The 23,946-nt window shown below is 42.8% G+C and overlaps 1 protein-coding gene across 1 annotated transcript in view; it reads right to left on the reverse strand.

Moving 5' to 3' along the window:
- LOC126251446 (arylsulfatase B-like) overlaps positions 1-23,946 on the reverse strand; it is a 113,324-nt gene that overhangs the window by 76,763 nt on the left and 12,615 nt on the right. Inside the window, exons 2-4 of the mRNA XM_049951873.1 lie at positions 15,314-15,453; positions 8,065-8,224; positions 3,274-3,497 (exon numbers count right to left, since the gene is read on the reverse strand). Of these exons, the coding sequence (XP_049807830.1) occupies positions 3,274-3,497; positions 8,065-8,224; positions 15,314-15,436 (507 nt within the window). The 5' untranslated portion in view covers positions 15,437-15,453. The remainder of the gene's footprint in view (positions 1-3,273; positions 3,498-8,064; positions 8,225-15,313; positions 15,454-23,946) is intronic.

A 23,946-nucleotide genomic window follows, 5' to 3' on the forward strand; every position in this document is an offset into this window, starting at 1 on the left:
GTTGAAAGATGGCATTAGAGGCACCTCTGAAGTAAGACACAGTGTTCTTAGCACATCGGAAATGTATTGACTGCGGACCAAATTGCGGGTTTGTGAAATAGAAGTAACGTGTTGTGTGCCATACCATCATGCCAGCTGCTTGAGTCGTTACTGTTTATTCTAATCGGAGCCTGCATGCATCAATACCTCTATCGTTATTGCTGTGTGGTGAACGAGGATTTGTCTGAAAGGACGACGTGGTCATACTCCTGTGGCCATAGTTTTCATTCGGTGCAGCAATGTCGGGCCCCCTCCATCTTCTGCCGCCTCGACGGAATCTGAAACGATGGTCGTCATGGTGTCAGTCTACAGTGTTCCACACGTCGACGCACTGTTGCTGTGGGGAAACCCGTAGCTGCAGACAAGCAAAGTTCCCATGTCAAGGTATATGACGTGGCTTATCCTTTGTGGTCGCTCGAACTATATTTCTGCATTCTCGGGCGCTACCTACATCTACATCTACGTCGTACTCCACAAGCTACCTCATGGTGTGAGGCAGAGGTTACTTCAGGTGCAACTATCTAATTCCCTATACCCTACTCCACTCGTCAAAGGTGCGAAGGAAGTATGATTATCGGTAAGCCACTGTATTAGCTCTCATTTCTCTAATGTCTTGTCGTAGTCATTAAGCGAGATGTATGTGGCTGGACGTAATATGTTGTCCGAATGTTCCCGGATAGTTCTCTCTTGAAATTTCAATAGTAAACCTCTTCGTGGTACACAATGCCTTTCTTGTAAGGTTTGCCACCGGCGTTTCGTCGGAGGTCCGAGTCCTCGCTCGGGCATGGGTGTTTGTGCCGTCCTTAGCGTAACTCAGTTTAAGTTAGATTAAGTAGTGTGTACGCCTAGGGACCGATGACCTCAGCGGTTTGGTCCCATAGGAACTTACCACAAATTTCTAAATTTTCACCGGGGTTCCTTGAGCATGTCGGTAACGCACTCACTCCGACTAAATGATCCCGTGACGAAATGCGCCGCTCTTCTGTCAGTCCTACTTGGCAACGATCACATATTGATGAAAAATACTCAGGTATCGGTCGAACAAATGCCATATAACCCACTTTCTTCGTCGATGAACTATATTTGTTTAAGTTTCTTTCTATAAATCTCAGTCTGCAATGGCTTTTGATACTATTTGTTTCACGCGATGATTTGACTTAAGGTCAATCTGAATAGATACTTCTAGATATTTTACGGTACATGCGGTTTCCAGCAGTTTCTCATCAATAGAGTAGTCGTAAAGTAGTTGCTTTCTTTTCCTGTGAATGCACAGTATATTACATTTATTTACGTTCAGGGTCGACTGCCAGATTCTGTACCATTCATCAATTCTCCGCAAGTAATTCTGAAAATCGCCACTCTCTTCTGGAGTTGCTACTTTGTTATAGACAACCGCGTCATCTGCGAACAGTTTTAAAGATAATCCGACGCTTTCTACTAGACGATTTATATATATTGTAAACAGTAAGGGTCCTATTCCACTTCCTTGGAGCACTTTGGAAATTATCTTTACATCTGGCGATTTTTCCGTTAAGAACGGCGTGTTGAGTTCTATCTGCAAGGAAGTGTTTTGAATCTGGTCGCAACTATACTGCAATACTCGATAAGCTCGCAGTTTTTATCACTAAACGGCAGTGCAAGTCGGTGTCAAATGCCTCCCTGAAGTCAAGAATCACGGCACCAACGTGAGTGCCGTTGTCTACAGCGCTGTGGATATCATGGAGGAACCGAACGAGCTGAGTTTCGAAAGATTTGTTTGCAATACCCATATTCATTTTTAAAGATAGGATTTTCTTTCTCCAAAAACTTCATAATTCTTGAGAAGAAACTTGGTCCGTAATTCTACAAAACACTAACGAGAAAAATGAGGCTCTATAGTCGTGTGCATCTTTTTTACGACCCTTCTTTAAAACTGGAATAACTGTGCTTTGTTCCAGTTGATGGGCATCCTTCGTTGCCCCAGCGATATAAAGTGGGATTCTTCTAGGTGTGTCATCTGGTCCTGGTGGCTTTGCACTACTAAGCGACTGTACATTGATGTAAAGGAAGGACAACCCAAATGATGCGTTGGAATCATGCATGGCGGCCGATAGGGTTCTCCTGAACCCATAAATTCCAAGATCACATGACAGCCGCACCAACCCGACCTACGCTAACGACTACTTCACTGAACCATAGCCCGCAGTCCTTAAATGTTACGATCCTGCTGCTCTCGAATGGAGACACGTCTTGGTAGGCATATTTCTTCGTTAGACTAGGCATAGCAAGGTCTTTAATAATCAATACTCAAATGAGATATCTGAATGAGAAATCCGCTGCGTAATCTTTCCCTATGTTTAGAATGACGACGATGTTAGTGCTACCTATTGCATGCGATTTCGCTGAAATGCCGCTGATTTGCGTAACCAAACGTCTTGAACGCCCCATGCCAACCTGACGTTTGTCTCACTGTGTTACATCTTTAATGTCTGGCAGTGCAGATCTTGTCCTGCTTCGTTCCGGATTTTACATCTGGCCCTAAAGCGTGAGATGTCGAAGACGCTTCCGCCTGCTGTGATGATCTATTGTTTATACAGAGCTCTGTCTTCTATACTGATCAAAAACCATCACTACGAGATCCAGCTATAAAGCAAACCGGGGAACTAACACCTAGCACGTCTTCTTGATAATTACATTAACGAAAATGTTTAACATAAAGTATACATTGAACCGAGTGATGTGACTTATTAGTTTTATTTACTGCATTTTGCGATAAATGATAACAGTCATTAAAGTAGTATACCTATTAGAAATCAAATATTTGGTTGAAATAACTCTGGTTTCTGACTCTTGTTGTACTGTTTTGGCCTAGATCTTCGTTTATTTGAAACTATTATTACGTAGAGGAAGGAACGTAAGCCTTAGTCCTCATCATCTTACACGCCAACACGTTCCCACACTGAAACACTGCCTGGGGGCGTTAGAAGCACCGTAGTCCCATAACTTTTCTATCTGTACTGTAATTCACCTGTGTACTCCAACTATCCCTTGTGTTTCTTACATATCATCACCGTCCCTCATCTAGTCACATTCATCTCCCACTCTACGACTGTTAGGTTTGTCCTAGTCGGCAGAAGATTTTCTGCCAGATATGAGTACCAAAAGTTGGACAGGCTTTAGAAGTTATGCCTTATGTGTCACCTCTTCCTACAACCATTCCCACCAGCAAGAGCAAAATGTCACTGGGAAACTTACTCCAGATTGGATTATGAAGTCATAGTAGCCAACCAGGCCACTCCAGTAGCCGAGGTGTGAGTCGAACCCTCGGTACGTTGGCGTGTACTTCTTCGAGTGGTGGCCCAGGTGCCACTTTCCCACGGCCCTCGTCACGTAGCCCAAGTCCTTGAGGTACTGCGGCAGGATCTTGCCCTCGGGCAGCGCGCGAAGCTGAGCGGGAGAAATGGGCTGCCCCTGCATACCTGTTGACAGACGACCATCTCTCGACAATGGTTTAGCAGATGTACGGTCTTCCAATGTGAAGAGTTATTACAATATAATTAGTGCAAAAGAAAATTCTGGTTAATTAGACTGAATCCTGAACATGTCTCATTTATGAAGGCAATCACATTAATTTTTATTATAGAGTTTTTGGAAATCATTTTGTTTTCGTTACATTAAGCTATTATTGTTTTGTAGGACTGGCACCTACTTCTGAGTCATGCAACTACTCGTGTAAATTACCGGTTTCATCACTATTCACAGAGTTTCAGCATACCATATATGCTCAACGTGGTCACATTACGTACACTTATAATAGGTGCAACCGTTACAATTAAACTTCTAACTACGAATAGTGTTTTCGTGTTCTCTTGACTAGTGGTTTTTACCTCCGCGTTTGCTACGCTTTTATCGCCTTACTTTATCTAACACAACGATATGCATATTTCAGTGTAATCTTTGACTAACACAACGATATGCATATTTCAGTGTACTCTTCGACAAACACAAATACACTGGAAGTCCAGGCCAGCATAAAAGCAGGTAAGTTACTCAAGAGAAAGCAAAACCAAAATAAACACATGACGATCCAATTTCCCTCCGGTGTGGATTTTGCTTTGTAGTGGCAGTTTGAAAATACACACATCAAAAAAAGGTTTAGCAACATCTAAGTTCCGAGAGTTCCGAAGCCTTCCAGAAAATTGGAAAAGAGACCAACATAAACATCATTCCCTCACTTTTTATTGCTCACGAAAACCACACATTGGATGTTGTACCACTATACAGCGAGACCTTCAGAGGTGGTGCTCCAGATTGCTGTTAACACCGGTACATCTAATACCCAGTAGCGCGTCCTCTTGCACTGATGGATGCCTGTATTCGTCGTGGCATACTATCCACAAGTTCATCAAGGCACTGTTTGTCCATATTGTCCCACTCCTCAACGGCGATTCGGCAAACATCCCTCAGAGCGGTTGGAGGGTCACGTCATTCACGAGATGTGCACGAAGGGGGTCCGAATTGTCGTCCATGAAGACAAATGCCTCGCCAATATGCTACCAATATGGTTCACTATCGTATCGTGCAGCCGTTACGGCGCCTTCCACCACCACCAGCGTCGTACGTCGGCCACACATAATGCCACCCCAAAACAACTGGGAACCTCCACCGTGCTGCACTCGCTGGACAGTAGGTGTAAGGGGTTCAATTTGACCGGATTGAATCCAAACACGCCGCCGACGATTGTCTGGCCGAAGGCATATGCGACACTCATCGGTGAAGAAAACTTGATGCCAATCCTGAGTTGTCCATTCGGCATATTGTTGGGCCCATCTGTACCGCGCTGCATGGTGTCGTGGTTGCAAAGATGGACCTCGCCATGGACGTCGGGAGTGACGTTGCTCATCATGGAGCCTATTGCGCGCAGTTAGAGTCGTAACAAGATGTCCTATAGCCACAATCCGTAGGAAGCGGTCGTCAACTGCAGTAGTAGCACTTGGGCGGCCTTAGCGAGGCATGTCATCGACAGTTTCTGTCAGTCTGTATCTCCTACATGTCCGAACAACATCGCTTTGGTTCGAGACGACACTTCCCTTGTTGAGAGCCCTTTCTGGCACAAAAGAACAATGCGGACGCGACCGAACAGCGGTATTGACCGTCTAGGCATGGTCGAACTACAGACAACACGAGCCATGTGCCGCCTTCCTGGTGGAATGACTGGAACTGACCGGCTGACGGATCCCCTCTATCTAATAGACGCTGCTCATGCATGGTTCTCCGGCCGGAGTGGCCGAGCGGTTCTAGGCGCTACAGTCAGGAGCCGAGCGACCACTACGGTCGCAGGTTCGAATCCTGCCTCGGGCATGGATGTGTGTGATGTCCGGTTAGTTAGGTTTAATTAGTTCTAAGTTCTAGGCAACTGATGACCTCAGAAGTCGCATAGTGCTCAGAGCCATTTGAACTATTTGATCCATGCATGGATGTTTACATCTTTGGGCGGGTTTAGTGACGTCTCTCAACAGTGAGAGGGACTGTGTCTGTGATACAACATCCACAGTCAAAGTCTATCTATAGGAGTTGTGTGAACTAGGGTAATGAGAAACTTTTTTTGATGTGGATAGTACCAAACAATACCTTTCACTTGGAGGCGATAATCAAAGGCCCTTCAGCAACTTTGTCCTCTTTTCACACTATATTCCACGTTCTATAAGAATCCCTGTATTTAAGTGTGAGATTTGAACACTGGATTCAAACTGTTGTGTTACATTTGCTAACGAAATCCGCAGTTCACAGTTTTACATTCTAGTAGTGGTCATCTCTCTGGCATTTGCTTTTTGGACATCGAAATTCTTCCATTTCATGATTTAAACTGATTCATTTGCGGCTTTAAGAATCATTAAGACTCATTTGTTTTATTCTGTTGTTCATCAATAATGAGTGTTTCTCAGGCTCTTAATCCGTACACGTATCAAATGGTCTTAAGTAAATTTCTCTTATTTCACCACCAGGTTCGTTCTTTCGAGTCCTCTGACACTGAGATTCGCATCAATACACACGTTTTCACACTACAATTTCTAAACATTTTAATCAAATGAATCTGCGTGAAAAATGTCTTAAAATCCCCTTCGAACAAAATATAACGTTAAATCTGGCGACATAGACTGCTCACACAACGTTAACAATACCTTCGTAATTACTTCACATAGTACATAGTGTTGGAAAGCCATATCGTGTAGAGTGTTGCAGAACGGAGACAGACAGAGGCTTAGATATGAACGCTACAAAAGAAAAGGAGAATGTTGTACTTCTTTTTACGTCGTTCTACGACACAACCTGCCTTAAACGTGGATGTAGCGCAAAGAACCACTCACACTTTGTAAACGAAATTGTAGTACGAACTATTAGAATGAATTATCATTTTAAATGAGATTCATATATTATTATTACGTTTCACCAGAATATATACCGAGTGCGTTTGAGAAAGAAGTTTTCATTAAAACCATACAACAATTCGACTGTGTACATCAGTGCTACAGCTTCCAGTAATATTTATCAGAATGGTATGACACTGAGAACTGAGAGAGGGTCACATAAGGATACTGTTTCTGATATGCATGAACCAATTATAATAGCGCACGAGACTGCTCAGCCTTTAGCTCGGGTTCGATCCTTGCTATCCTCCAATACGTGTGTATTGTTACGCTTTCCTGTTCTCCTTTAGGAAGCAAAACAAAGAAGACATTTGGCGTCACCGTCTCTGGCGTTCCACATGAATTTTCGCACTCAACGGCCCGATGGGCTACCTTCAGTTCTAATTAACGAGGAAAGGCGCGACCTATGCAGTTTTTTCTGAACCATTACTTCTCAGCACAACCTATCCTGCAATCAAATACATGCCTTTCAAACTGTTACTGGCCATCCCGCAAGAGGCCATCCTTTTCAATTCAGGGAATTCAGAACCTTACAGGAGCATTGAAAACTAAATTGACGTTTAAAAACCAAGAATTGTATGTGTTTGATCAAAAAGTTTATATTCAATATTTATTACCAGCCGGCCGGTGTGGCCGTGCGGTTCTAGGCGCTTCAGTCTGGAACCGCGTGACCGCTACGGTCGCAGGTTCGAATCCTGCCTCGGGCATGGACTTGTGTGATGTCCTTAGGTTAGTTAGGTTCAAGTAGTTCTAAGTTCTAGGGGGCTGATAACCACAGATGTTAAGTCCCATAGTGCTCAGAGCCATTTATTACCAGTTTCAACTTTTGAGCCTGGGACTTGGATTTCCAGAGCAGACAGTTGCTTAGACAGGAACGGAGAGATGCGCGTCAAGAATTATTAGAGTAAACAAGCGAACAAATATATTGATCAGAGAACAGACTGGAATGGAAGGTAAACTATGCCTGTACTAAAAATACAGTTGAGATGTGTATGTAGTTAGGCGAGTTGATAATATATGGAACAAAGAATTCATTCGATAAATGCATTATTTTATGAAATTTACAGGATCAACATGGAAAACAATCGTTAAAGATAGCAGAGCACAGGAAAATCTGGACGAGTTCTTAAGCTAGCAGTGAATGCCAAATTACTGACGATATTAATAATACAGAAATAGTGACGAACAGTGTCCGAAAGGTAACTGTGCCTCTTTGAAAACACAGTTATTTGCACCGCAAATCGATGTTAATGTGTCTCTGCAAGTCCATCTTTGTTTTCATTCAAGAAAAGATCTAGTTTCTCATTTCTAATTGTTACGTCTTTTATGACATTCAGCTTTCCCGTACGCCCTTACAGAACCACAAAAAGGAATATGTTTATGATGAAAGGAAATATGAAAGATGGAACGATTCAGCACATAATTGGTCATAACCTAGAGAAAGTTTTCAGCTCACTGTTTATGTCGTTTGTTTATGGGAGTAAATGCATGATTAAGAAGCATAAATAATAATTTATAAACGGCTAAGGTGACATCGTTGTCGCGAATAGGTTCTTAACAGCTACGACAATCGAAGGAAACTGTCATGCACTGGAACCATTTCATTCATAGTACTGACCTGTGCGAATAGGGTACTTCCCAGTCATGAGAGCTGATCTCGAAGGCGTACACACAGGCTGCACGTAATGACTGTTGAGGATGACGCCGTGGTACGCCAAGGCGTCGATGTTGGGCGTAGGAATCTGGTCGGAGCCATGGAAACTAACGTCATTCCAGCCCTGGAAGAGGTTCCGGTATTTAGTTGACTTAGTGTTACATCACAAAAAATAGTGAAAATCTACATTCAGTGATTCAGGAGAACGGTACTTTTTGACATTTAACATGGAGTGTTATTACGATGTGTTTCTGTTGTTTTGTGTTCTGCACCTCTTTATACAATTGCTTTCAATCGAAAGTGGCTCTGAGCACTATGGAACCTAACATTTGAGGTCATCAGTCCCCTAGAACTTAGAACTACTTAAACCTAACTAACCTAAGAACGTCACACACATCCATGCCCGAGGCAAGATTCGAACCTGCGACCGTAGCAGTCGCGCGGTTTCGAACTGAAGCGCCTAGAACCGCTCGGCTATCGTGGCCGGCTGCTTTTAATCGTCAGACATCCAAGCAACTAGTAATTAGTATCTTGTTGGGCGGAATATATATCAGGAGCCAATAAAATAGTAATTGAAATACATCTCAATAAGCGTTTACCCCCAAAAAAACTACCGAGCGAGGTGGCGCAGTGGTTAGCACACTGGACTCGCATTCGGGAGGACGACGGTTCAATCCCGTCTCCGGCCATCCTGATTTAGGTTTTCCGTGATTTCCCTAAATCGTTTCAGGCAAATGCCGGGATGGTTCCTTTGAAAGGGCACGGCCGATTTCCTTCCCAATCCTTCCCTAACCCGAGCTTGCGCTCCGTCTCTAATGACCTCGTTGTCGACGGGACGTTAAACACTAACCACCACCACCACCACCACCAAAAAAACTGTGGATGAGATAAACATCTTATTGTTCAGCAAAAAATGTTACGCAACTTTACGCTATTTTAGTAACATCCTACAGGCTTCTTACTGAATGTTTACAGCTCAAATAAAAATTCAACGCTATCCGAGTAAGGTGGCAATGAACAGCGAGAAAAGTGACTGCGTGCGAGTCGAAACTATAAATAGTGTCCTCTGCCCTCAACAACAGACGCCATGGAAACGCTGTGACATTTTAAAATCAGAAATGGTAAACAACGTATCTAAACTGACTCAAGATTTTTGTTACGGGATGCAGCGTTTATATAGAGCACTTCGTAGAAAACACGAATACCGTTATGGCTGTAGAGAGATTAACGTAACTGGCAGAAAAGCTACAAACAACTACAGTCCAGAAAGATGATCATAAGTTGAAGTACAGTTTGGAGGTACTCAAAATAATTCTTGTACTAAGGACATTCACAAAAACCTTAGTAATAAATGAAATTGTAACTATGAACAGTGTATGTTATTCAGTAACAGGAAACTATTTGAACAGTAAAGCAGAAAATAATTAGATAAACTCGAAGTATAGAAGAAAAACAATATCGACGCGGCTGTGGCGAATGTTCCACCGAGAAATAACGATAGAAGGAGTAGTATTACTTTTTAATTAGTAGTATTTATTTTACTTTTAAAATTATTTCCGAGATTTACGGAGTCAGCGATTCCATATTACATCCTGTATTATAGTTTCATCTGTGTGTACTTATCGATGAATCTGCTGACGTACAACCTCTTTTTAATTTCGTTAGTCATGTTAATGTCTAATTCTTTTGTCTAGCGTCCTCTGGTTTTTGTTCTGTTCTGTTCCCGCTATGATCAGTTATGGACGCATTGTCACGACGCTCTGTATGAATATATGTTAAAATGTGCCTTAAGTGCTTCTAATATAGTCAAAGTGAACTTTAGTATTATTTTCATTTCTAAATTTCAACCTAGCATGTCACTTTGTTATTGATATTTTATGATTTATGTTTTTCAGACGATCACGGCTGGAAAAGAGGCGCCGACGACCCATTGTTAGTGGACGTATATGGCCGAACACTTCTCGTGTTCAGTCATTAATTTCAAACCACGTATATCGCTCCACGTTTCTGAGATAGGTGCGCCGATCATTTCATTTGCATCTTGACACAATTTTCACGCTAGTGACGCAAAGAATGATTCGACCGACCGTCCACTAACAGTGACGTCGTTGTGCGACCTACACCAGTCGTCGTTCAAATTGTTGATGGTGGTCCATGTTTTCATTTTTAGTTTACAGCAGCCGCTTCACGGCGAACTTGGCACGGAGCGTTGCAGTTTCATCGCGCTGTGCCGTCTGTATTGCTTGCGACAATACGCGCGCGAACGCTATCTAATCGCACTTTCCTCCTGCTTTATTAATTTGGAATGCTAATTTACATTATTGATTCCCCTTTAAGGCTAGGAAACACGTCAAAGGCCAGAAATCATTAGATTTTTATTGGAAAGCTTATAAAAGAAAATGTCTAAGTACATTCACTAAATAATATATAGTAATAATCATGTAAACTGAAAATGGAAGGCCGGCCGGAGTGGCCAAGCGGTTCCAGGCGCTACAGTCTGGAACCACGTGACCGCTACAGTCGCAGGTTAGAATCCTGCTTGGGGCATGGATGTGTGTGATGTCCTTAGGTTAGTTAGGATTATAAGGGCTAGGGGACTGATGACCTCAGAAGTTAAGTCCCAGAGTGCTCAGAGCCACTTTTTTTTTTGGGGGGGGGGGGGGGGGTGAGGCGGAACGTAAGATAATGAACAAAACAAAAAGCGTATGAGAATAAGTCGGCACGAAACAGGAAGACGAGAGCCCAGTTTCTGCCATGCTGCTGATACGAAACGAAAAATATCTGTTTTTATGGGGATGTTCTTGACAATGTAAACATTCGTATATGACACTATGCATAAAAGCTAAGGTGCTCCACAAGAAAAAAGAAGATCACACAAGTTAAGGATGTAGCATATACAGAAATTTATTGACGAAAGGGCACGCTGGTGGGCATGCTATTAACTGTCTTTTTTTTTTTTGTTTTCTTTGTTTGTTTCAGGTGAGGGATACTTAGAGTTAGGTATTACTGAGGAAAAGCAAGAAATAACCAGCCAGGCTAAATCAAATACTCCTGAAATGCGTTGGCTGTGACAGACACAATAATGCACATTGTCAAAAGTGTCTACCGTGCTACATTTGTATAGACAGAAATACGCACAACACACATTGTAGACATACCGCAATATCCGTGTTTATCTGATCGTCTTAAATAAAGTTAGCTGCAGGAGGATTCACCCGTGGTCTAGGGGTAGCGTCTTTCCTTCCTAATCAAAAGCCTCTCTGTCCCCCTCTCTCCCCACCCCCTTCCCCCGCTTTAGTTTTGAATAAAAATTATCAGTAATGGCGGCCGAAGACTTCCGCCATAAGAAGTCATCCTCTTTCAGCCAACACTCTTGCCAACGAGGGCGGGAGATCGGACAGAGCTTCGGTCACACTCTTGCCCTTGCTGTGGGAAGCTGTCCCCAAAGGCGGAAGAACTAGTAGTGATCAATGCCATGAGGATGCACATGGCAATGGAAACTACTGCATTAAAGACACATTATGTGTGTCCACAACATGTGGCCTGTAACTGAAAAATTGCCATGACAATCTCTCCATTGGTAAAAGACTCCTGACTAGTCCCCCATTCGGATCTTCGGGAGGAAACTGCTGAGGGGCAGGTGTCCAGGAGAAAAAGACTGAATAACCAATGAAACGATAACATTCTACGGGTCGGAGCGTGGGATTTCAGAAATGCAATCTTGATACGGAAGCTAGAAAATGTGAAAATGGAAATGCAAGAGTTCAGTCCAGATATAGCGGTGCTCAGTGAAGTGAAATGCTAAGAAGACAAGGATTTCTGGCCACATGAGTATAAAGTAATATAAACGTCTGCAGAAAATGGTATAATGGGAGTAGGCTTCGTTATAAATAATAAGGTGGGGCAGACAGTGAGTTACCGTGAACAGTTCGGTGAACAACACAGACAATAATAGTCCAGGTATACGTGAATACGTTGCACGCCGAAGAGATGGAGAAAGTATATGAGGATATTCAATGGATAATTCAACATGTAAAGGTGATGAAAATCTAATAGTCGTGAGGGAATGGAATATAATTGTGGGGGAAGTACTAGAAAGAAGGCCCATGGGAGAATATGAGCTTAGTACTAGGAATGAGACAGGAGAAGACTAATTGAGTTCTACAATAAATTTCAGACAGTAATAACGAATACTCAGTTAGATTACTCCATGGTCAGGAGGAGATGCCGGAATCAGATATTGGATTCTAAGGCATACCCAGCGCCAATATAGACTCAGATCGTTATGATCATTATTTAGCAGTGACGCAGATCAGACGGAAGTTTCAACGAGTAGTCAGGAAGATTCAATGTGCAAATAAGTGGGAAGCGGATATACTAAGGAATGAAGAGATAGGCTCGTGGCTCTCTGAGGCCGTAGAGTGATAAGGAATGGTTCAATAGGCAGTTCACATGAAGAGGGATGAACGTCTGTAAAAATGGTAATCACAGCAGCTTGGAAGAAAAACATTGGCACAAAGAAGGTAGCTGCGAAGAAACCATGGGTAACAGAAGAAATGCTTGAGTAGGTCGATGAAAGAAGGAAGTACAAAAGTGTTCAAGGACATTCACAAATGCAGAAATACAAGTCACATAGGAATAAAGTAACTGGGAAGTGCAGGGAAGCCAAGGCGAAATGGCTGCATAGAAATGTGAAGAAATCGAAAGAAAAATGATTCTCGGAAGGACTGTAGCGAAAAGTCATGACACATTTCGATGAAATTAAAAGCAAATGTGGTAACATTAAGAGTGTTACTGTAATTCCACTGTTAAATACAAAGGAGAGAGTGGATAGGTGGAAAGAGTACACTGAACGCCTACATGAGGGGGAAGACTTATCTGATGACGTGATAGAAGCAGAAATAGGAGTCTATACGAAAGAGATGGGGCATCCTGTATTAGAATCAGCATTTGAAGGAGTCTTCGAAGACTTGACATCGAATAAGGCCGAAGGGATAGATAACCTTCCATCATAATTTCTAAATTCATTGGGAGAAGTGTGAACAAAAAAGCTATTCACGTTGGTGTATAGAACGTACTCTGAGGAGACAAAGAAACTGGTACACCTGCCTAATATAGCGTAGGGCAGCCGTGATCGCGCTGAAGTGTCGCAACACGACGTGGCATGGTCTAGACTAGTGTTGGAAGTGGTGCTGGAGGGAACTGACGCCAAGAATCCTGCAGAGCGATCCATAAAACCGTAAGAGTAAGAGAGGGTGGAGATCTCTTCTGAACAGCACAGCACGTTGCAAGGCATCCAAGGCATGCTCAATAATGTTCATGTTTGGGGAGCTTGGTGGCCAGAAAACGTGTTTAAACTCAGAATAGTGTTCCTGTATCTATACGTATCAGGGGCAGCACATTACTCCAACTGCACGCTCCCCACACGCCCCACATCGTTACAGAGCCTCCACCAGCTTGAACAGTCCCCTGTTGACAAGCAAGGTCCATGGATTGGCGAGGTTGTTTCCAAACCCGTACTCGTTCATCCCCTCGATACAATCTGAAACGAGACTCGTCCGACCAGGCAACATGTTTCCAGTCATCAACTGCTGGGCCCAGGCGAAGCGTAAAGCTTTGTCTCGTGAAGTCATCAAGGGTGCACGAGTGGACTTTCGGCTCCGAAAGCCCATATCGATGATGGTTCGTTGAATTGTTCGCATGCTGACACTTGTTGATGGCCCAGCATTGAAATATGCAGCAACTTGCGGAAGGCTTGACGTTGATCGATTTTCTTTAGTCGTCGTTCGTCCCGTTCTTGCTGCATCTTTTTGCAGCCGCAGCGATGTGGGAGATTTGATGTTTTACCTGTTTCCTGATATTCACGGTAAACTCGTGAAATGGCCGTACGGGGAAATCCACACTTTACCGCTATCTGGAAGGTGTTGTGTCCTATCGCTCGTGCGCCGACTGTAACACCACGTTCAAGCTTACCTAAATTTTGATAACCTGTCATTGTAACAGCAGTAACTGTTCTAAGACACTTGTTGTCTTACATAGGCGTTGCCGACCACAGCGCCGTATTATGCCTGTTTATATATCTCTTTGTTTGAGTGCGCATACCTATACCACTTTCTTTGGCTAACACATCTGATTTTTCGGAAAAACATCGTCTACACAATTATGAAGATTGCAATAGCTTACAAGTTCGAGAATTATTGTACAATCAGCTTAACAGCTCATGCATCCAATTTTCTGACTAGAGTAATGTGCATAAGAATGGAAAAGAAAGATGAGGATATGTTGGATGACGATCTGTTTGGCTTTATGAAAGGTAAAAGCACTAGAGAGGCAATTCTGACGTTGCGGTTGACAATAATGGAAATATTGAAGACAAGACAGGTTCGTCAGTTTTGTCGACCTGGAAGAGTTCGATAACGTAAAATGTGCAAGAGGATAGAAATTCTGAGGAAAATATGGCTAAGCTATGGGGAACGACGGGTAATATGTACAAGAGCGAAGAGGGAGAAGTACTAGTGGAAGATCAAGAATGAGGTGCAAGGACTCAAAGAGTGTAAGACAGGAATGGAGTTTTCACATCTATTGCTGAATTTGAACAACGAAGAAGCAATTACGAGAATAAAAGAAAGGTTCAAGAGTGAAATTAATTCAAGGTGAAAGGCTATCAGTCACAAGATTCGCCGATAACATTGATGTCGTCATTTAAAATGAAGAAGAATTAATGTCCTGTAGGATATTCTGAATGGAGTGAATAGTCTGACGAGTAGAGAATATGGACTGAGAGTAAATCCAAGAAAGACGAAAATAAGAAGAAGCAGAAATGAGAAAACCGAGAAATTTAACATCAGGGTTGATAACCAAGAAGTAGAAAAAGTTAAGTAATTTTGCTACCTAGGCAGCAAAACAACCCTTTACGAACGGAGCAAGACATAAAAAAAGTAGAATAGAACTGGAAAAAAGAGCAATTCTGACCAAGAGAAGTCTACTAACATCAAACAGAGCCTTTAATTTGAGAAAGAAATTTCTGAGAATGTTCTTTTGGAATGCAGTATCGCATGGTAGTGAATCTTGGACTATGGGAGAAAAGGAAAAGTAATAGCTATGAATAAAATGGTAAGTTCACATAATTACTCGTCCGTCACCTAGGAATTCAAACGCTGTTAAGCTACGTTGTGCAAAACTGAAGGCACGAGAGTGGAAGTGCGGTACTTACCAGGTCATCAGCCACGATGAAGATGATGTTTGGCGGCGTTGTTACGGAATCCGTTGTGACAACCATTGCCCCCGTGTATTCTGAGGCCGCCAGCAGCCATGCTGTCGCTAATAGCGTATACATGGTCGACAAGTGGTGTACTGGGAACAAACAGTGCAAAGAAAATTCATTTATGATTACAGTGAAAGTTCGGATTTGCTACGAAGAAACGATTAGTGGCGTTGGCTCATGCACTGGTACTGTAGCTGGATATCTAGAACTATAATTTCTACAAATTCTGTGAAATGAAATGATAATTAAATAATATCACTTAAAATAAGCGAAGTGAAGAACAAAATAACCTTTTTGAATGTAATGAAAGGAATAAGATAACACAGAATACTTACCATTTACGGAACATGATGAAATAATGAGCACCGAAACATTGTACTCTGATTGATTCTGTGTTAATTGTTATTCCACTTTAAGTAAAAGGTCTTGCACAACATGTACCGAAACAAGACTGTGGTTATAAGAGCCGTAGAACATGAAAGGGAAACAGTAATTGAGAAGAGATTAGTCAGGGCTGCAGAATATCTGCCATATTATTCAAGCAGAAAAGAGGACAGAAAACCAAGGTGAAATGTGGGAAATGAATTACAATTAAGGGCCAAGATATAAAAAATTAATATATAGACGATCAGTCGAACAGCAGCGACGGTAAGTTGAAAAATGTTTCTCAAAGAGAGAAACATGCCAATATCCAATATATATTTTAGTGTTGTGGGGATTTTCTGAAGGTAGTCATTGAAATATGGTGCTAGGGAAGAACGGTGAAGGTTATATGAGTATATCCAGTATAAAGTACAGATCCCTGATCATTTTGGTAACGTAATAGATTCCTTTATGTTCAGTCATCAAACTTATCTCCTGTTGATTAGCCGGAGCTGAGTAAAACTTGCGTACAGCTTTATCCATACAGCACATAATACGCTCACATGCACGCACTCGCATAACCTCTCTCAGACACTAAACACAAATAAACAAAGCGGAAAGAGAAATTAATGACACTGAAGCTAGGAAAGGCAGTAAATTGATTCATAAACTAAGCAACTGTTATATAACCTTGCGGCGTGTGTCAGGTACCTCCACATGATCAGTATTAAACACGCATATAAACAATAAAATAAGTGACGAAGGATATAACACCAACTTAAACAGTTTGCAACTTTAAAATAAGCCGAGCAGCACAACGCAATCATAAAATTATGATTGAGTCTATGAGACATGTATGTAGCTCTAAAATGCAGAAGACAAAATTCATTAGCGGCATAGAGATAGTGCACACTATTTGACATCAGCAAGCGGTGCAAAGACTGACAGAATAAAAATAAATTCTGCCTTATTATTGTTTAATTATTTGTTGTGAGATATTAGTGCCCGTCTGTTCATCAACCTTGATCTACTTCCTGCCGGCCGAAGTGGCCGTGCGGTTAAAGGCGCTGCAGTCTGGAACCGCAAGACCGCTACGGTCGCAGGTTCGAATCCTGCCTCGGGCATGGATGTTTGTGATGTCCTTAGGTTAGTTAGGTTTAACTAGTTCTAAGTTCTAGGGGACTAATGACCTCAGCAGTTTCCTATAGTGCTCAGAGCCATTTTGATCTACTTCCTTATGCTGCGTCTACTGTTATCAAAAGGAAACACTTCATTGGCAGTGGCTGAGCAGTTTATCATGGAAACGTATTTGAGCGCCAAAGAAAATTGTCAGCTACGAGTTACGGTACCGAAGGAAAGAAACTCTTGTTGCAAGCTACGAACCAGATATACACTGGGATACCTCATAATATCGTGTCGGACCTCCTTTTGCCCGTCGTAATGCAGAAAGTCGACGTGGCAGGGATTCAACAAGTCGTTGGATGTCCCATGGAGAAATAGTGGCCGGCCGCGGTGGTCTCGCGGTTCTAGGCGCGCAGTCCGGAACCGTGCGACTGCTACGGTCGCAGGTTCGAATCCTGCCTCGGGCATGGCTGTGTGTGATGTCCTTAGGTTAGTTAGGTTTAAGTAGTTCTAAGTTCTAGGGGACTGATGACCACAGCAGTTGAGTCCCATAGTGCTCAGAGCCATTAGAACCATTTGAGAAATAGTGAGCTCTGCTGCCTCTACAGCAGTCCATAATTGCGGAAGTTTTGCCAGTGCAGGATTTCGTGCACGAACTGTCTGATAATTGTTCGACGAGATTCATGTGACAGTTCCATGGTTGTTTGGGAACATTAAGTCCATGAATGGCTGCAGATTTTCTCAATGTAGTCGAATATAACTATTTACAGTCAATGATCGGTTTTCACCACACTACACCATTTTGGAGCCACAACCAACATGCCCAGTGCTTTGCTGGCAACTTGGAATAACGGCTTCGTCGTACCCTACTATCATCGATAACCAGCTGAAATCGTGACTCATCTGACCAGTCCACGGATTTCCAGTCGTCGAGAATATGAAGATGGCATCTATTCTTTCGGACAGGTCCGAAACAATAGATACCATCCTCATATAGTTAAGGCTAACCAGTCATTGACCTTCTTCTGTGCAGAGGCACACGCATAGCCCGAAGTCTTACGGGACTCGGTAAAATTGTCTGCCGCGAGTAATGATTGTAATGGGCAGGGGCATTACGAATGTAGTATGTGGACATTAAGCTGGGAATGTGGGTCTCACGGGGAGCGTTCAAGGGATAAGTCCGTGCAGTCGCACTATCCTCTGTGCCCTCGGTGGCTGAGATGGTTAGAACGTCTGCCATGTAAGCAGAAGATCCTGAGTTCAAGTACCGGTCGCGGCACACATTTTCAACTGTCCCCATTGATGTATATCAACGCCTGTCGACAGCTTAGGGTCTTGATTTAATTATCAGGAGAGGCGCTGCAGGCGATGTCGTGATCTTAGCAAAGGTAGTCGCATCGGTCGTCTGCTGTCATACCCCACTGACACCAGATATCTCCACACTGTTCTAGCGGATACGTTCGTCGTAAGTAACACGGTGATTTAAGGGATTATTTCACGCAGTGTTGCTTACGCATAATCGCTGTCTACGCAAACGCTGATGCTCTCGCTCATTAAATGAAGTCCATCGGTCACTTTGTTGACCGTGGTGAGAGGTAGAGCCTGAAGTTTAGTATCCTCGGCATACTATTGGCACTATATATATTAGAATATTGAATTCCCTAACGATTTCCGAAACTGAATATCCTATGGGTCTATCTCCAGCAACCACTCCACGTTCAAAGGCTGGTAATTCCCGTAGTGTGGTCATAATCACGTCGGTAGGCTTTTCACATGGATCACCTGAGTAAAAATGATAGCTCCGCCAATGCACTGCCCTTTCGCCCTTTGTGTACGCTATACTGCCGCGGTCAGTATATGTGCATATCCCTATCCCATGACTGTTGTTACCTCAGTGTAATTAGTTAGTACATGCCATTAATGTGACATTCATTTGGGGCCACTGTTGCACTTAGTCCTTGCACTGTAAAAAACATTTCTGTATGTACTTTTCCTTTCGGCTATGTAATAATACCACCGTTTCGACGTCCCAACAACCATGCATGACCACGTCTCTGGCAAAATGCCCTCGCATTTGCAGACAGTTGAACACCTTGAAGAAGTTTGTCATAACATGAAGACACGGAGCTGGAGAGAACTGTTAAAATCTTGAACGCCCAGTGCCGTTACGAAGATTTTAAACTGAATAATCGAAACAAGTCTGAACAAGTTTTACGCTGATTTGTTCTCCAAATAGAGTAACGTTGATTGCTGGTAATGCACTCCATCTCGGAAAATTCTTTAGTGACGACGGCAGAACCTTCCAACTGTGATATATTTCTGTATAGGACACAGAATAAAATATGAAGCACACATACGCACTAACCAGAGACAAAACGTTAATGAACATTGACTTATAGACTAAGCTCGTGCGGGCACATGTGCTTTCCATTCGAGCTATTTATAACTTGAAAATCTAATGAAGTATGAGCTGATTTAGTGGCAATCAATTTAGTAAAGCTGCTATTCCAAGCGCGATATCTGGAACTTCGTCCCGAGACCTTACCTGATCGCTAACAAAGGTAACTGGCGCGCGCATTGCTAAATTAAATATGTGTCTTTCTTTCCAAACAATCAATATAGGGAGATGGGACCACGTCACATAAGGCAACCTTTTGCTAATGTGAGTGGACGGAACCACGTGATCGTACATACTGACAAAGGCAATACTTTATCGCAATGAGTACGTCTGTGCACAATATGATAAAGGAATATTACAATGTTGAAAAACAGTAGTACAGAATTGGTAAAATCATATCGACAACTACAGTACTTCAGTACAGATGTTAAGCAAGTATAGTAATTACATAATATTATTTGATCTTTCCCATAGTTTTAAGGGAGAGAGAGAGAGATGCTGCAAGACAATGTTGTTCAGGGATGGATTAATTGCAAACATACACTGCCACACAAGTGCGCATGTGGATTCGAACGGAAAATGAAAGAATATTGAACTCCGCTGCAATGCGGGTAAATACCTGACAAAACAAATTATTCTGACTACGCATTATTCGAAAATACACACGAATGTGAAGAAACGAAAGTGAAAAGCGAGTGAAATCACTTATTAATCCCACAGCAGCCAGCAAATTGACGCATTTTTTCAGAACACAGGACAGCCAGTTCTGGGCACACAATACAAGAAACAGCGCCAAACATGGAAGTTTGACGACCACCACCCTAACTGGCCTTAAGAAACGAAGACATTCCACACTAGATGGCACAAAGGTAACATGTGCTGGACGTTCTAATGCGGTAATCACACGATGCTTTGAGAAATAAATGGCACACGTTGGGGGTATACTAGTACGCAATATGAAACACAGCGGTTCGCGAAAAAAAAGAAACGCTTATATATCTCCGATATCTCAAGATCCTTAGAAAGTATAGAGATAAAACAGTAAATCACTCTTATTCAGCAATACACCTACACTTTTTTTTCTTTTCATCAGAATGACTTGGTACTATCATACCACTTCAGTAGACCACAGTCAAACCACCATATAATATAAGCTGCAAATGGGAGAAAAATTAACTATGATAATAAATAAAAGGAGAAAGGAAAAAAAAAACTTAGAACGTAACCGACAAACAATGACCAAGCTCTCATGATGTGTATCAACAATTTTTCATGTAACATTTAGTAATTTTTTTAATATTTTTGTTTTGTAGTTTTTATATTTTTTTAGTTTTTATATAGAATCTAAAAGCAGAAGTGAACGGCGATTTATTTACAAAGAATATTCTTAAGAATTTATTTTATTTAGTAGTGATTCATCATGAACATTAACACTTTTAATCACACTGTGTAAGCATGGAAGTAGTTGCCAGGGAGTAACTGATGAAATCGTAACCAAATTCCTTTTAGCAAATGGGAATTTTATTCACTTGAATAGTGCCTAAAAGAATTTTTTTTAAATAAACAGATTTTTTCGGGCAGAGAACCTTGCCGCTCCCTTTTGACACGGCCGTAGTTACGACCGCTCACAACAGCCACTGAAAGATACACTGGAGATAATCTGAAACACACCAGACAACTTTAAACTAAGAGTTTTAATAATTTACACAAGCATACAAACGATGCACCCCCAGTAGGATGGATGAAAATGGTACAAAACACTAACAATTAACATACTAACCTTCCTACCGAAGGTGCAACTTGATTTTAACTTCTAAGAAAAGTCTTACGGCGAAAGGGTGGCAACTTTATATACTAAAATGATCATTTTAATAAAAGCCCATGAAATGCAATCTTATATAAAATTCTACAAGTTTGGCCAAACAATAGTTAAGATGAAACTTCCTGGCAGATTAAAACTGTGTGCCCGACCGAGACTCGAACTCGGGACCTTTGCCTTTCGCGGGCAAGTGCTCTACCAACTTTTTTTTTTCAGCGCCTTTTTTTAACCACTTTTTTTTCTTTTTTTTAATAAAATGGAACTAAAAAAACAAGTGCCACCGCCACTTTTAATCCTAGAACAAAAAAATCTGGGCCACTTCAGGCGTTGGCTCCTGACTAAACCTACCCCATAGAGCTGCCTATATACCAGGGGAAATATGGGAAAGCAAGGTTAGGGCTATCCTTACAAACAAAACAAAATCTTCCTTTTTCTGAATTTTATTTTATGTTTGTGTTGTTTTATATATATATATATATATATATATATATATATATATATATATATATATATTTTGTGTAATTGATCAGAGGCCTTCTGCGCCCCGCTGGTAATATGTTGAGTCACGTCTTCTCGAAATTGATGTGTTCCGTTCAATTGTTCAGAAATGTTCATTGTTTCAAACAGGAAACCTTCTCTCTTGGCTTAACACATTCCAGCTGCGAGGCGGCTCGTGGAAAGCACTCCCAAGGAAGTTCGAGAAAAATTGTCTGTATTTTGGGTGGCGGACAACGACATAATGACGGTCATTGAGGTATGTCCAAAAATCGAGTGCAGAGTCTACAGTTTGTCCAAATAAGTAGTAAATGGCATGTCCGCGAATCCAATTCACAGCATTGGTCTTTGTCCGAGGAAAATATTCACGTTCCGGAAATAATAATGAAAGGGGAGTAATCCGATCCGGAATGTCCCGCGTTAGAAAAGCCACAATACGTCGAACCAAGTGCCAAACCTCCGCCGCCGGTCCGCAAACAAACCGATGTTCATCATTGTCTGGCACTCCACACGTGGAGCATAGAGGTGATTGGGCGAGGTGGATACGATGAAGGCGAAATTGGTTGATTTGCTTACCATTGACAGTTAGGTACCAGACAGATTGAACATTCGTGTCAAGGTAACAGGCGAACACCGCGCGCCATACATGACGCCAGTCAACCTGGGGGAACTTTTGTTCAATCGGGTTAGGTGGACGACCTAATTGGAGGACATTGTATACTGCCTTTGTCTTGAGTAAAAGCTGTCTTGGTAAGGTGAGGCGTAGATAACTGAGTTCCAGAAAGAAGTACCGGATATAATGGAACTGGGCCGGAACATCCGAGATCATCACTGGGGCTGACAGTGAGACCGGCGAGTATTCCGACAGGAGGAGACCAGTGAGGCTCGTTGGGCAACGGTTCCATACCGTCATCTGGGAGCTGATAAATAGGGCGCGAGCTCTATCCGGCACGTGAAACAGACCTATCCCACCTCGTTCACGGGGAAGAGTAAGGGTTGTATAGTTAACTTTGAACAACATCCCAGAGCTGACGAAAGATGCCATCGCTGCCAACATGCGACGTGCCACAGTAAGCGGGAAAGGTAGAACTTGCGCTACATGGGGAACTCGGGATGCGATATATGTATTGACATATCGAGCTCGTTGGAGAATATCTAGGGATCGAAGGCGATGGTCCATAAGACCTGCTCTGATCATTAAAAGGAGGCGTCGGCAGTTGATGGTGGCTGAACGCCGGAGATCAGATGAAAAATCTATTCCCAAACAACGAATGGTATCAACGATGGTGAGAGGTGTAACGCACTCCACGGGAAGTCCCGTGCCAATGAACATAACTTGTGACTTACGTACGTTTAAAGAGCTACCCGACGCCTCACCATAAGTCGCTACCCACGTCAAAACAGCTCGAACCTCGTCGGCATTACGTAAACAGATGACTACATCGTCAGCATAGGCCGTGCAACAGAATCGGTAGCGATCTATGGACAACCCTACCAAACGTTGTCTTAGTCCACATAGCAAGGATTCCAAGGAAAAGGCGTACAAAATTGCTGATAGAGGGCAACCTTGACGTACAGATCGACCTATTGTTATCGGTGGAGTGAGTCTGCCATTGTACATAATCCTGGATGAGGCACCCCGCAGAAGGCGCATCACTACCGTGATAACGGCGACTGGGAAACCCATATGGTGGAGAACGGCCGTAAGGAACGAATGGTCAACCCTATCAAAAGCTTGACTAAAGTCCAAAGACGCAAGTGCCCCAGAGAGGCGTTGTGCCTGGGTAACGGCGATCATATCCCTGTAGCGGCATAAAGCCGTGCGAATACTATTATCTCCTCCCAAAGAAGCTTGGTCTGGCGACACAACATATCGGGCAACGTTTTTAAGCCGTGCTGCCAAAAGGCGAGTGAAGATTTTCATATCACTGTTAAGGAGGGTGAGGGGCCGATAATCACTGATATTGTTGCCACCGTGCGGTTTATGTACAGGAATAATAATTCCTTCCATGAAAGCGTCCGGCACGGGTACTTCTGGAGACATCAGTTCCCGACAGATGGAGGTGAAGGTGGACTCTAACAAATCACGGAAGGTGCGATAAAATTCGAGGGGAAGACCGTCGGGTCCTGGGGAGCGATTGATGGTTCCTGCCCGGATCGCATCGCGGACTTCCTCATCAGTCACCTCCGACATCAAGTCAATCGCCGCATCTCCTGGGATACCACCGAAGTTGAGCTGTGAGACTTCCTCGATCAACTCTGGGGAATGTGGAATTGCGGCGTAGAGCTGCCGGTAGTGGGCGTGAAGCACATTCCCTATTGCAGATTGGGTTACGTAGCGACGCCCTTCTTGATCCGTTAGGACGTGAATCAATTTTCGGCGTC

The sequence above is a fragment of the Schistocerca nitens genome, chromosome 4 (assembly GCF_023898315.1).
Source record: "Schistocerca nitens isolate TAMUIC-IGC-003100 chromosome 4, iqSchNite1.1, whole genome shotgun sequence".
In the NCBI taxonomy this organism is placed as follows: domain Eukaryota; kingdom Metazoa; phylum Arthropoda; class Insecta; order Orthoptera; family Acrididae; genus Schistocerca; species Schistocerca nitens.